The sequence below is a fragment of the Branchiostoma belcheri genome, unplaced genomic scaffold (assembly GCF_001625305.1).
Source record: "Branchiostoma belcheri isolate BF01 breed outbred unplaced genomic scaffold, Haploidv18h27 scaffold121, whole genome shotgun sequence".
NCBI lineage: Eukaryota > Metazoa > Chordata > Leptocardii > Amphioxiformes > Branchiostomatidae > Branchiostoma > Branchiostoma belcheri.
In genome coordinates this window covers 191353-205803 of record NW_017802614.1, presented here as the reverse complement: position 1 = coordinate 205803, position 14451 = coordinate 191353, and the positions used below count along the sequence as shown (strand labels likewise).

Sequence of the window (14451 nt, the reverse complement as noted above, 5' to 3'; positions counted from 1 at the left end):
ATTACACAAGGTCGTGTGTAGAGAGTAGAAAGCTACTGTAACAATAACATCCATAGACTTATATACATGTACCTATTTTTTTATCAGAAAGTACATGTAATACATCAGGGACAAGTAAATGCAGTTTTTAAAAAATGTGAACACAATGCAACAAATGTAGTAAGTTTGCCTCAACTCACCACTGTAACATATTGTGGTACAGTACTGGTGACCAGTAGTAATACACATTTATGACACTACAGAACCTTATCTGCTGCAGTAACAGTATGCTTTCTTGGTTGTTCACTAAAGCTGGTAAGGAAATACCCTGGCTGACCCTTGCTACCTACAGATTGTCCTCAAGTTTACCTGTAGTCTGTAACAAATCTTGCCTGTGTTGAACCTTGCTGCCAGTCAGGCAGGCCACTAGGAGACGATTTTTTCTAACCGTACATCACAAATATGCATCTTCTAGATCCCTCCTACTGTGACATTACAAAACATTCATGTGACTGACATTTTTCCATCTATTGCTTAGTTATTTCCACTGTGTTCTAATTTTGCCGAGTATGGCCTTTTACAACGCTTCAGAAGTGAAGTTTCTGTAACACTACTCCATAATTCTTATACATGTTCAAACATAAGGATTAACATCGTGATCAAGTCAACTTTATATGTTTCTAAGGCACATGAAGATAACAGTGTATCAACAAACTGCAATACAGCCTGGTATTACTCAGAACAATAAGAACAATCTGCTCTACTTTTTAACACTAAAACATTTCATATGTAATAAAGTTCTGAAAGCATGCAGAGAAAAAAATACATTGATGATTTAATACTTAAGCACCTTATGGGCACGCACAAGTAATCATCCACTGCTAGTGCATTTACATCTCGCCCTCTATATACACAAAACATTGAAAGTAATGGCACGGTAGAATCAGCTATGGTGATATTTAATAGAGGAGTAGATGCAAGTTGTACAGTACATTGTTTACATAGCCTGGTCACAAAACCTATTTTAGCTGCTTACAAAGAGGATGAAAGAGAATCCACAGCTACAATACGTTTGGTAACCTGGCTATACTGAGTTAGTTTACATGGTTAAAGTATACAAAGTGAAATATTTGCTGTACGTGTTTTTGCTCTCTTACACACTGTTAGAAAAGTCTTGATTCTTCAGTTACTGTGGCATGATAACCTCCACTTCAGACTGTTGCATTTACATGCTGTTAACATGAGGTCAAGAATGTACATAATATTAATAATAGCCAAACTCACAATAGAAACAAAACCTACAACTGTCTAGGCCCATTGGAATGTTTCTTGCCTAAAGATTTGGGAAATTCTTAACAACTGCACATCGTAGGTACTGCATGAGACAGAGGAACAAATGGTTTTCAAGGCACTCAGTAAGCTTACAGCTCACTCCTCAACAAGTATGTAACATGTTATGATATAGCATTCATGTTTCTGAAGAAAAATATGCATGTACATTGAGAAAACTACCTTGCTGACATGGTAAAAGTGTAAGGCAATCTCTGCTGATTTCTCAGTACCTGTTTCTACTGTTACCTTACTGCTACCTCAAGCAATGAGGAATGTTGTTCTGGTACATGTGCATGGAATGACGAATTTCATTTTCATATGATGTCATAAAAAATCTGAAAGTGGTAGCATTGCCAGGACATTCCTATGACATAGGTTGTTTCTTGACAAATCAAAAGTCACTGATCATGATTTGGCAGAGTCATGGGGTCATGGACCTCTAGTTTGTATCATGTCCATGAACAGTCACACTCACTGTCTAGTTGCCTGGACTTTTTCTTTTTATACACTCAACTGTATTGAATCAAACACACATGGTATATATACATGTTTTATATACTTTGAGGGTATTTGAAAGGATAGCAACTCTTTCAATAGAGTACATCCCCAAAACCCACAAACACTCTACACACAGATATCTACATTTGGCTAAAGCGTTTACTAACAATCTCAACAATACAATGTATATAAAACAGTGTTTACATCTAATATGCTGTGTATTATATGTGTATCACAATTTCAGCTGTGAGGTGCATCCCATGGAAGGGCATACAGAGTAGGCTAAGTCAGTTGCAGCAGCTGTTTAGACCCTTCCCTCCCAAGCACATTTTGAGCTGCTTGGTGGATGATACTTCTCCTCTCCTCCTCTGTCAGAGGCTCTGCCCTCAAAGCTTCCCTGTACCACGTCCTCTCTGCAGGGAACAGCTCTGGTCCCTTATCCATTAGTTCCTGAGCTGCCTTCATACTGATGCCTTTGACCTTGTGGAGGCCATACAGAATTGCCTGCAACATACATAGAATACATGTTCTTCAGTTGTAACATTAATGTAAGACAAGATCTTCAGTTGTAATGTAATGCAAGAGGACACTGCATGCTCTTGTGATAGGCACAGGGATCTTCACAAACAGCACAAACCACACCCTTGAAACAATTGTTCACCTTATTTGCATATGCCACCTGTTTGAGCACTAGTTCTTTTTGGGGGGCATGCAACATCTTTGAACTGGACAGTTCTGTTCTGTATTTGCCATTGATGGTTAGACTTAGAGAGTTGTAACACATGAAGCCTATGTCATTATTTTGTCAACATGCCTGGGTAATGCATGCACAGAACAGTGTAGGCACTCACCTCAGGCATCAGCACACATGCCACATATTTTGTGTCTGCAAAGTTTTTGTCTTCCTCACACCTCAGGTAGAGGTCTGACAGACATGAAAAGAGGTCTTCAGCCTGAGTTAAAAGCAAGATAATGTATAAAGATTAGGCAGGGATATTGAGCAGACACAGCGAAATTAATAAATCCATCTATGCAAAAGCAACAATCTTGAGACAGCAGTCATTCAAAACTGCTTACAACAACAAGTCATGAATGATGAATGCACATTACTACTGGTAAGTTAAACAACTTGACTTAAACAAGACTGCCTTAAATCGCCTTACAAGCACTGACCAATAATATCCTCTTGAAAACTGACACAAAGAAAAAGAAACTTGGGATTGTAGAAAATTTTATGCTTTTTTTACTTCATAATGATAATGATAATGCAAAAACATTATAGAACAGCCCAGCTCCTCAATTTTGGCCAATATGAAAGGATTGTTGGATCCCTACCAGCTCATCACTCGTAATGAAGCCCGTCCCTTGACCCTGCAACATGGCACGAACAGCTCGGTCTTTGTGAACAAAATCCTGGTGCCTTTGAGACAAAACTGACCCCTGGTAGATACCAGCCAGATGATCCTGTTGAGTTTCAAAACAGAAGACATCACAAACAAAAACCTAAAAACCGTTTGTCATGGCAAGAGTGGCATGATTAGGCACACTATTATATGTAACAGAACATAACAACAAGATGACATAAAGATGACTACTTTGTATTAGAAATACTTGGGTGCTCAAGTATTTGCACACATTGCTTCATAAAAGTACATTTTTATGAACATAAAATTTGTAATAGGCAATTGAACTTTCATGAAATTTGTATAAATAATTAGGCACCACATAGAGCAGCAGTAGCAATGGCCCTAGAATTACTAGTATGTTTATTAAGTCATTAGCTGACATTTTAGACTTTTGACAAATAAATAAATGGTGTGGTTATGGTGGAAATAGGTATGAGCAAACACACTGGTCTTACCTTGGCATCCTGTTGGGTTTTGATGTACTCAACAATGCGCTTCTCCAGGTTGTGTCTTAGGTTCATCCTAGATAATAGAAAATGCCTAGTTGTAAAACCTAGCTGTATTGTGTCATGTATTAAAGGCAATGTTCTACTCTGCAAGAAATGTATTTCTAAATCAGTAGATTTACTGTGACAGGTTTGAAGATGTCTTATAACAAGTTTCAAACCTTCTGTTATGCCTGGGGGGGCCTGTGATTCTGGGGGGTGAAGTCTCAGCACCCTCAGACAGGGCACTGCTCTGTGTTGCTTCTGTGTCATCGTGGTGTGTTCTCACATTTCCTTCATCATCATCATCACTTCCACAAGGGCTGTCAGGTGGGAATGTTTCTGGTGTTGATGGAGAATGTAAGGATAGTCACTTTAGACATGAATCTTTTATACACATACAATGTAGTACATGTAGAGCTATGATCATTTCTAATTTGATACCTCAACAACTTTTTTAGAAAGTTACTCAAGCCCATACATAGCTCTGAAAAAATCTGAAACTGTTACCATTTGGAAAGAAGTACTGAAAGGCATCAAGTCCATCCAACTTGCCACATGCTGTTGAACAAAACAAATCAATTGTTACATACAGTATATGGTGTGAAGGTTTCATCAGGAAAAATTATCAGAAATACATGCATCACCTACAACAATTGAGAAAACTTGCTAGGATGACCTTAGAAAGCCATAAATATCTAGTATTAGCATAAGAAGACAATTACTAATACACAATTATTCTTAAGTTTCTTAACTGCACTACACACTGTACACAGCCAAGGGGATATTATTTTCATATCTGTTCATGATCGAGTCCATTTACAGATTTGATGGGGGAAAATATAGGTATAAACAGCCCAATATTTGTAGCATGGCTCACCTTTCTTGTTCAGAAAATCTTCCACCTGGGTTACAATACTCTGAAAGAATTCCCTCTTGCTTTCAGTTCTCGAAGCCTCTTCCTAAACAAACAAATTTTCACACTCATGCCATGGACATCAACAGAAAATACAATAATTGTAGCCTGGGTTTACCCTTTATTTAGTATCATCTAAGCATTATTAATGAGGTGTGACAAAACAAACACAGGACACTCACCATGAAATGATCCTTCATCCGGCTATTGAATACCTTGGCAGCATTGATGTTTACTGAGATCCTGGTTTGAGAAAAATGACACAAATCCATCAAGGATAACTCATGGGCATCAGACAAATAAAAGCTTTGCTCAAATTTAAAAGTCTGAGCTAGGCAAAACTTCTGAATGCTTGTCATGTGCAACTTACCCTTTCTTCTGATTGTACCCGATGAAAAGGACCGACATGCGCTTCTTTTTGTGGTACACATGGTTAACCTGCAAAATAGGCATCAATATTTATGTGTGCCTGCAAAATATACAACCCCGCGGTATCTTTATGGAATCTATCTTCAGGATATGTAACCAATTATTACAGAATGTTGGAATTAACAATTTGATTCATGACACTACAAACTGTACTTACAATGGCTGGCCAGGAAGGATCTCTCCCACGCTTTACCCACACAACCTCTCCTGCCTTAAAAGCTGGCTCTGAAATATATCAATGGCCATGTTACAAAGCTGTAATATGTGTATTTCTAACATTGGTAACAAAAACTTTTCGAGAATTATATAATCAAACAAGAATCCACAACTTCATCCAGTGTTCAGGCTTATGATACATTTTCCTTGGACATGTACCTTACACTACTATTCTTGGTCCCCAACTGTTTACATATTTGTGACTGAACAAATGTGGCTATAGTATAAAGCTCTCTGAAATAAATCCACTGGAGTTGGGAGAAACCAAACTCAGGTACGAAAACCAGCAGTGTTGACTACTCACTGTCTGAGAGCAGTGGTTACTAGTCCATATACAGAGTACATGTATTACAAATGAAAGCAAATTACCAATAGGATCAACTCCATTCCTTTAAAAAAGAAATGACTGGCTTACTGGATGGGTCCTGCTGCAGGGAAGTGTTAATATCTGGGAGGTCATCATCTGAATCACTGTCCTCATTGTTCTCACTACCTAGGTCCTGTTCTGGCTCTTGGTCCTTTGCCAATATGCTGAATATGAAAAAAAAATCTCATTTGTATATGAACCAGTATAACAAGAAAACATATTTCATTGTTTTTAAATTGTTAACATACAGCCAGCTTCATTACAATGCAGCCCAATTCCTGAATACTTTGTACCCGTAGTACTGTGGAACCAAGGTATTTAACCTCCTAGGTTGGTGGAACAGAAGTGACAAAATGGTGAACTACAACAGAAAAACAACATAGCGAAATACAGCAAAATGCTCAACATACTTGTGGCCATTTGTAGAACTGTCTTCAGGGGTGGTTACTAAGCTGTCTTCCTCAAACACAGGTGCAGCAAAGGAAGACCCGTTCAACTGTTTCCTTCTCTTTGATGATACGCTTTTGTCTTGACTCAAATGCCTTTTTCCAGCATACTTCCTTCTTAGTTCCAAGTCAGGTATATCTGAGGCCTCTTTTGTAATGTGCAAAGTGTCCTCCTTCAAATCTGTATCACTGTGTACATCTCCTCCTGTTTGAAATGTTGCCATTTTGGACGTTCTGGAATCATTGTGTTTTTCCACTTCCAAGTTTTGGTTAACTGTTCTGTCAGTTTGCAGTTTTCTTCCCCTTCCATGCCTCTGTCCTCCCCTACCTCTTCCTCTATAGTGGCGAAATCCATTTGTAGGTACAATGGGGAAGGTCTGTTCTGGCTGGGCTTGTGACAGAGGTGGATCCCTAGAACAGCTTCTTCTGTTTGTTCTTCTGCCTTTAGTCTGCCCATGGCTGGCATTGTTCGTATGATCATCATCTCCCTTGATAGAGTGTTGCTGTGTTACAGGTCCATTATACAAGGTTTCAGTGGTGACAGTACATGGTGATTTTCTGCTTGTTCTATTCCACTTGCCTCTCCCTCGCCCCCTTCCTACACCTCTGCCTCTGCCTCTCCCTACACCCCTGCCCCTCCCCCTCCCTACACCTCTGCCCCTCCCCCTCCATGCCCCTCTTCCACAGTGTACAGGCATCGTTTGTGGTTCTACAGCCTTAGGACTGGGGTGATGTGATGTCAGTCTAAAGTTCTCTTGCAAAAGTTCCAAAGGAACCTTCACAATCAACTCTGCTGGTACATCCTCCATGTCAGCTTGGCTCAACCTCTCCGACATAGCTGGGGCAACTAAAATGAAAAAATAAAATTGTCAATAAGCTGAGGACTTGGTATTAATAAACAGCATAGAACAAACAGTATCATGGCAGTGGAATCAGTGATTTCGAACTGATTTCCAAAACTTACTACAGTAACTGTAGTACGGTACCGTAGTTATTTTCAAGCAACAGGTTTAGTTTTTTGAAGCAACATGTGCAACATACTTGGAGCAAGGAGGTTTTAACTCCATGCTTGGAGCAATCCCACTGCTGTCACCAGTTGTGTTTGGAATATATATATTCATCATCATCATCATCGGTAACTAATGGGAATAATTGTCAGTCCCTATTTTAGATACGTAATATGGTATGATGATACACTAAGCATAAGAGATCCCATAATATACTAGTAGGTCTTTAAGTATATTAATTATTATGTATGCTTGCTGAGTCATCCAAAATTATAACTATGTCCACCCACATACTAGTAACGTTACATGTAGTAACATATCAGGAGACAGTACGAATCACTCGATTCACCAAATGTATATACGGGTCTTTAGCAGGTTGTATTGACTGATGGGAGAGAAGATATGAGCATGTACACGTAAATAATCCTGTCCACCGTTGGCCTTTTAAACCGTAAACCGGACTTACCACGCGTCGTCCGTCCCCTCCTGCAACGACCTCTGCCACCTCTGGATCGTAACCGTGCCATTTTTCTTTCAGTCCGCTGTGATATGCTGTGTTTCAAGTGTTCATTTCGTGCTTGCTGATCCCTTTATAATTTACTAGTTGGCGTCTTGTTTCAGCTGCAGCATAAATACCAATCTACTACCCCTTGATGCTTGATCAGAAGGCAGGGGAAGGTTTGCAGGCTTCAAGCTCCTTGTTTGCTGTCTGGAAAGCTGGCGCTTGAGATGCTGGTGGGCGCTAGTTTGTAAGGCCAGAAGCCTATATGTCCAGGATACAGGTAACTTTGCAGTTTGCCTACAGCGCGACTTATGAAGTCCTCCCGCCCAACCTCTGTACTTCGACTTCACCACTCACCTGAGGTCTCGCGCCAAACTCTCACGAGATCATGGCGTCTACAGAATAGTTCATTCAGTACTGCGTGCAATTGTGGACAGACGACTAGATTTATCATTTTCATACAAACATCTAACCGGAGATTAAATCCGTCTTTCATTTAGTAAAACAATTTTTAAAGAGTTTTTTGTACTATTTTTTAACACTGTATTAGCTTTAACAGTACTGTAAGAACATGATCATCATCCTGTACCCTATAAATATAGTGGACTCTTCCAGCTCAAGATCTGGAGATTGGGTGCAGCAGCACTCATTTAGACGGGATGAAGTAAAATAACAATGTGTTTGTAGAGGAATGCGACATTTCGTGGCGCGGGGATAAAGGACTGAGGCGAAAGTCTGGGAAAGGTTTTGATGACGTGCCCGGTGAGCGATTGGACGTTTGTAGAACATTGAGACGTGGCGAATGGTTCGATAAAAGCAACAGCACAGCTTTTGTTTGGTCTTACTTTTTTTTTAATCGCCTGAGTCATGCTGCTAAGTGGGGCTATTAAAAAGTCACCACGTAAAACCTGGCTGATAAAGACAGTCTGTTGTACGTAATACGTAAGACCGGGGAAGCCATATTTCTTTAGAATGGCCTCGACGGACACGCAATCACCGGGTCATTTTCACCTGGCGTCTCAGTCTTCAACTGACGACGGTGAAGTTTTCGAGGACAATGGCTACACACGAAGGCGGTCCTCGTCTGTGTTTTTGGAAAGAACTCATTCGTTCAGGGACGCTCTTCGGTTAAACCTAGAGCGGAGTAGGGGGGTGTCGGAGGCCAAGTCACAGGGAGAGGAGTTAATGAGGCGTTACCTACGACAGGAGATAGAACGGGCAGGGTTTCCAGTTCCGAGGCCAGCCATGATGTCTGTGGACTCACGCCAGTCATCAGGAGCAGAAGAGGATGCACAGTCACAACAGTACGTCATAACAAAACATGATTTGCTTTTAACAACAAAATACATTTGTTTACCAAAGACACATCAGGCAATGATCAGTTTACAAACAAATGGTGCACTCTTGTTTTCGTTAGGTTCTAGCTGATAATCATGTCATCTGCTAATGATTAAAGATGTCACATGGGACCATCAAAGGCCAGGTCTGGGCTGTGGGTTTTGTGTAAACCCTATGCTGGTCAATCAAGGAGCTTTCAACACATGCTGAAAGCTCCTTGGGTCAATCAACTCACAACTCAATTAACTTCTAATCATAACAGCAGGGATCTTATATTAAGAAATCTGTGAAGTCAAATCATTGTCAAATAAAATAAATAAATGTAAATATTTTTATGAGAATATATAAAAAGTTACATCATTTAAGGCATGGTTGTAAAGTATGTCAGTAAATTGCAATGTTGACTCCTTTGTTCCCATCAGTAGTTCTGATGCAAGTCTTCTGGCTATAGACGTGGAAGCGTTGACTCGTCAGCTGACATACATTATCAAGAAGTATGCTTTTGTAAGTAAGGGAGAAAGGGAAAAGCTCTGGCAGAAAGCTGCTCAGGTAAGTTACAGTGTTGCTTGTATTCATGTCTAGTCTACATACATGCACACTGTGAATAGAGGATACAACACTGATTGATAGTTAAATGGCACTGGCACTGATAGGTTTAAAATGTACATACATAATCATTTATTAATCATGATTTGTTTGGATTTTCTAGGAAATCCAAAGAGAAAACAGTCCAAGAAACAGTTCAGAGTTTGCTGAAGAAATGAGGAGTCAGCTGTTTAAGAATGGCATCAACATGAAGCGGATTATTGTCCTGATTATCTTCTGTCGGGACTTGACTGTAGCAAACCTGAGACAAGGCAGGAAGGAGAGGGCAGCAGATATTGTGAGCTGGTCAGTCAGGTTCATTGGAAACTGGGTGTCAGACTGGGTGGCACCAAATGGTGGATGGGTGAGCTAGACTTGTCTTCTGAAATTCTGTGTAAAAGTCTAACTTGTAAAACTTTTGTGAGGTTAGATGTCCCTTTGTGCTTTTAAGTATCCAATCAAATGAATGAATTTTATTATTGTGTCTTGCAACATTGTCGCCCAGCCCATATGAGCTTATGAGCCATATGGGCGTATTGTAACATTACAATCTATTGCATACATGTACATTTTGTACTAGTAATCTGTGTCTTTCCTAGATAAACTACAAACAAGCAGTACTGTATGTTATTATACATTGGGGCATACTGTATTTGATGCCAATTTTCTCAGGCCTTTGTGTCAACAATATGACTCAGATATTAAATAAACTTACAGAACATTGGCATTTACTGTACAATCTGCCTTCAATGCACTACCAGAATTCAGTTGGGAAAGTGTTCAACTTCAAGGTATTTTGAATTTTCTGTTTTGCTTAGGCCAAGGTGCTGCAGCCTCCTGAATGCCAGACCAACCGGCTACTGTATACAGCTGCAACAGTTCTACTGCTCACATGTGCTGCTGTTGGACTGGGAGTCCTCTTCCAACACAAAAGACTTCAATGATGAGTAGCTTCCAGCCTATCCTTCCCTAACAAAATGTGCAATGCTATCACAGGTAACATTACATGGGAACACATGATGGCCAAGAGGCAAAAAAAGCTTAGTGCTATGGACATGTCTGAATGTCTGAATGTCTGTAAAATTCTAATGATGTGCACATTACAAAAACAGCAAAAACTTGAAGTTACAAAACAGCATCATTATGCACATATGAAATACTGTGTATATTGTATTTTGAAAGGTAGAGAACACATTGTAACATTTTGAGAGTTATGGTAACAAATTTTGGGGATTGACATAACATTTTCTCTCCAATCTCAGTCACTATAGCTACTTCTAGTATCAAATCTGTGCAGTTGTATAGCTGATATCCATAAAAAGTATTTTGTTTCCAATAGAACAAAACTCCATTATATTGCATGTACATGTATATTATAGTACAGATACCTAAACAAGGCTCTTAGTCTATATGGCTGAAAATTTGTTCTGTCCAGTCAGTTTTGTATCACGGAACGAGCATTAAATGCATGTAAATCTAGACTAACCATGTCCTTAAGTTTGCACACATAGAGCCAGATAGTACATCAAATGAAATGTACATGTATTTGCTGTTTCACTTCCACATAAGAAAGTTGTTGCAATTGGAGAAATTTATGCTGTACAGGATAACAAATAAAGAAATACTTGTCATACAAGTGACAGTAAAGATTTGTTTGTGGACCTTTTATTTGTGGAGCCTGATGACTTCAGATAGTGTAAATATAGAGTTTTGTTATATCTTAAGCAGAGAAAACAAAAATTGCCCTTAGTATGTTTGCTTCCATCTTTGGTGTCAGGTAGTATATACATTCATTGCATTCATGTGACATCTGCCATGTTGTGATGTTACATGCAAATATCCTATTGAAACTGGGTTTGGGATTCATCCCAGGCTAGATTGTTAGTAATACAGATTCACAAGTGGTTTGAGGGGATTTGTCAGTAAAATACATGACCTCTTGCCTTTCTCATGCTCAGTATTATACCCAAATATAACATTTAGTGATCAAAAGGTAGAATCATATACAGCAAGAAAGAGAACCAAATTGTGTTTATGCACACACACATTGCAACACATGAAATTAAACAAATTACAATGTCTCTCTTTACTGAGCAGGAAAGTTGCTGGTAAAAGTTCCTGGGCAATCGCCTTGTACTGTAGAAATGTACATTTAGTGATGATATACATTTATATCTCACCCACATGTACTATATTCAATCTATACATGACTGAATTATCTAAAATTGCAAGGCTCAAAGTGTACAAGTTGAGACTGCCTAGTTTCCTTGGGTGCGCTCTGTTACTGAGTCTCCCCATCTTCTGTGCTGTCCCCACTGCTGTCTGTGTCCTCAGACTCTGTGCTGGTTCCTGGCCCATCTCCTGCTCCGGTGTGGTCTGGACCCAGCAGAATGAAGTCCAAACCCTACATGGTGAAAACATGGAAAATGTTGTAAATGTCCTTTCTATTGGTGTGTACTAGCACGGGCACTGAATCATAATGTCTACAGAATGCCATCTCCCTGAAGATACTAGTTGTTTGTCAACATGACTCTAGGATACCGACTCTAGCTATCGTCATATGTGTACGTGATAAAGCAGTTGTGACATAATCTTGAAATGGTTTTTACCTTCCAGTGTGCAGGTCTTTCCTGGAGAGGGTTTTCCCTGAGGTCAATCTTACACAGCTTGTTCAGACTTAGCAGAAGATCATCAGGTAGAGAGGAGATCATGTTTTTCCTCATACTCAGGGAGGACAGGGCAGGGTTCTCCCCCAGACCAGCTGGCACCTCTGCAAACCTGTTCCCATCCACATTCAGGTAAGACAAGTTCTGTAACCTGGAGAAACTGTCAGGAAGCCTGTCGAGTTGGTTCTGGGCCAGATTTAGCCAAGACAACTTAGACAGGTTACACAACTCATCTGGGAGAGAAGATATTTGGTTGTTCTTGGCGCTGAGTTTTTCCAGCTTCTGGAGTAGACCGATTTCTGGTGGAAGGCCCATCAGTTTGGTGTCAGCTATCCACAGTTGGGTTAAATCTTGCAGCCTCCCTACATTGAAAAAACATTCCAAAATGACTTTTGTTTCCCACCTGTTAACGTGATTTGCAGTTGTATATACATCAAAAGGCAAAGTTTTATTTACTAGTATTCACATTCTTATTGATCTCTTTTGTTGTTTTATTTGCACCACCACTGTCGATTGCGGAATAATAGTTTTCGGGTGTGATGCACCGACACCGCAAGGCCTATTGTAACATGTAACGTTAGCCTGGTTTATATGGTTATCAGACAGACTGGGGGTATTAGTAGATAGTAGTAGATTCTTTCAGCCAGGTAGGTATCCATCCAGTTTAGGCTGCTCAAGGACATTATACGTCTCTGGGCTGCTCGTTGCTCTACCGGACTGTCATTCCCGGCCTATGCGGGCAATCCAGGGCCGTGTGATTGTACATAATTGGATGACTCTCCATATATTTGTCAAGTCTGTTCTTGAAGGCATTTACCGAGGGTGCAGAGACCACTTCTTCAGGAAGACTGTTCCACCAGTTGGCCATTCTGCTTGTAAAGAATAATGCTCTTGTATTCCCCTTGAAGGTCATCCTTGCTATTCTCAAGCTATGACCTCTTGTCCTTGATTCTGCTTTTTGTTGGAACAGGTTCTGTGTATCAAACAGACCATGCATGTATTTATACGTGTTGATTAGGTCTCCCCTAATTCTCCTGTAGACCAATGTTGGGAGTTTCAGAGTTCTGAGTCTATCCTCGTAAGAAAGGTTGCTCAACCCCGGAACTCTTTTTGTGGCCCTTTTTTGGACTTTCTCTAATTCAAGCATCAGGTTTTGTCTGTACGGAGACCAAACAGAGGCTCCATATTCTAAATGTGGCCTAATCAGGGCTTTAAAAAGCAGGAGAAATACTTCTTGATCGATAAACTGGAATGTTCTCCACAGTAGTCCTGTTAACTGATTTGCCTTGTTTGCAATTGTGTGTATATGGTCCTTAAATGTAAGGTCTTTATCCGTTAGTATACCCAGATCCTTCTCCATAGTAGTGACTGCTAGGGGGATATTCCCAGATGTGCCTGCCATTGTGTATTCAAAAACTGGGTGCCCCTTTCCAATTCGAAGGACTGTGCATTTTTCCGGATGAAAGTTTAGTTGCCATTTCATGGCCCATTCTTGAAGATTTTGTAAGTCCTGTTGAAGTCTTTGTTGTCCAACAACAGGGTAATAGTCTTTGTTGTCCAACAACAGGGTAATAGGATAGAATATGGTAGAGCGACGGCACACTGACATTCCAGCGAACCTAGACAAAGACATTATTTTTAATATTATGTATGTCTCTCTTTTTTTTTCTCTCAATTCCATATCCCGTCGAGTGACTTTCCAACCGACATGTTATACTAGTAAGTTACAACAGCCCCCCTCCCCACACATATTTTTGTTTACCTATTTCTCCGGGAAGAAAGCCCAAACTGTTGTTGCTCAGGCTCAGGTAAGTCAGTGTGCTGAGTTCACCTATTCCAGTCGGAAGCAGAGTCAGGCTGTTACAGTCCAAAGTCAGTTCTTCAAGTTGCTGCAAAGCCAAGAGTTCGGTGGGCGGCATAAGAAGTTTGTTGTTGTTGAGAAGGAGTCGTCTGACATGTGTCACCTGACGTACCGTTGGTGGCAGGACGCTGATATCTCGGTGACTTAAGTTCAGGACAGCTTCCTGCTTCTGGAGACACCGTTCGATCACATTGTCTATTTCTGGAGTTCCCATTCTGCTCCAAAGTGTACGAGGTCACCAAGTTACCTTTACTAATTCGTCTATGACCGCCATTTTGACTACGGACCATTCCATTCGTTGGTAGGGGGGATTTTATAAACCTTGCCCCACAGAAGTGCCTCTGGCTACTACTACTAGTATCTCTCGACTCCGTGTGCGCGTCCGCGCGCGCGCGTGCGTGCGTGCGTGCGTGTGTGT

The 14451-nt window shown here is 40.4% G+C and overlaps 3 protein-coding genes across 5 annotated transcripts in view; 1 reads left to right on the top strand and 2 right to left on the bottom strand.

The window, feature by feature from the left end:
- Positions 1 to 360: 360 nt before the first annotated feature.
- Positions 361 to 7930, bottom strand: LOC109463042. Its single transcript, XM_019759731.1, has 13 exons — positions 7548 to 7930; positions 6039 to 6921; positions 5677 to 5792; positions 5203 to 5270; positions 4987 to 5054; positions 4799 to 4859; positions 4581 to 4662; positions 4211 to 4261; positions 3883 to 4042; positions 3671 to 3737; positions 3145 to 3273; positions 2661 to 2762; positions 361 to 2313 (listed from the first exon to the last, which is right to left on the bottom strand). The coding sequence occupies exons 1-13, from the start codon at positions 7606 to 7608 to the stop codon at positions 2092 to 2094; spliced, it is 2070 nt and encodes a 689-aa protein (XP_019615290.1). The 5' UTR covers positions 7609 to 7930; the 3' UTR covers positions 361 to 2091.
- A 265-nt stretch (positions 7931 to 8195) lies between these two features.
- LOC109463044 lies at positions 8196 to 11694 on the top strand. Of its 2 annotated transcripts, none has more exons than XM_019759735.1 (4): positions 8196 to 8887; positions 9344 to 9470; positions 9631 to 9870; positions 10325 to 11694. In XM_019759735.1, exons 1-4 carry the CDS (start codon positions 8556 to 8558, stop codon positions 10448 to 10450), a joined length of 825 nt encoding a protein of 274 aa, XP_019615294.1. In that variant the 5' UTR covers positions 8196 to 8555; the 3' UTR covers positions 10451 to 11694. The 2 variants fall into 2 exon arrangements, with proteins under 2 accessions (XP_019615294.1, XP_019615295.1); XM_019759736.1 differs by having other exon boundaries at positions 9347 to 9470; positions 10325 to 10727.
- Positions 11010 to 14451, bottom strand: part of LOC109463043 (leucine-rich repeat-containing protein 57-like) — a 4393-nt gene continuing 951 nt past the window's right edge. The window contains exons 1-3 of one of the 2 annotated variants that reach the window (XM_019759733.1): positions 13935 to 14336; positions 12116 to 12534; positions 11010 to 11910 (exon numbers count right to left, since the gene is read on the bottom strand). In XM_019759733.1, the coding sequence (XP_019615292.1) occupies positions 11788 to 11910; positions 12116 to 12534; positions 13935 to 14247 (855 nt within the window). In that variant the 5' untranslated portion in view covers positions 14248 to 14336 and the 3' untranslated portion in view covers positions 11010 to 11787. Of the gene's footprint in view, positions 11911 to 12115; positions 12535 to 13934; positions 14337 to 14451 lie in introns of those variants that run through there. The other variant, XM_019759734.1, reaches the window with a different exon arrangement.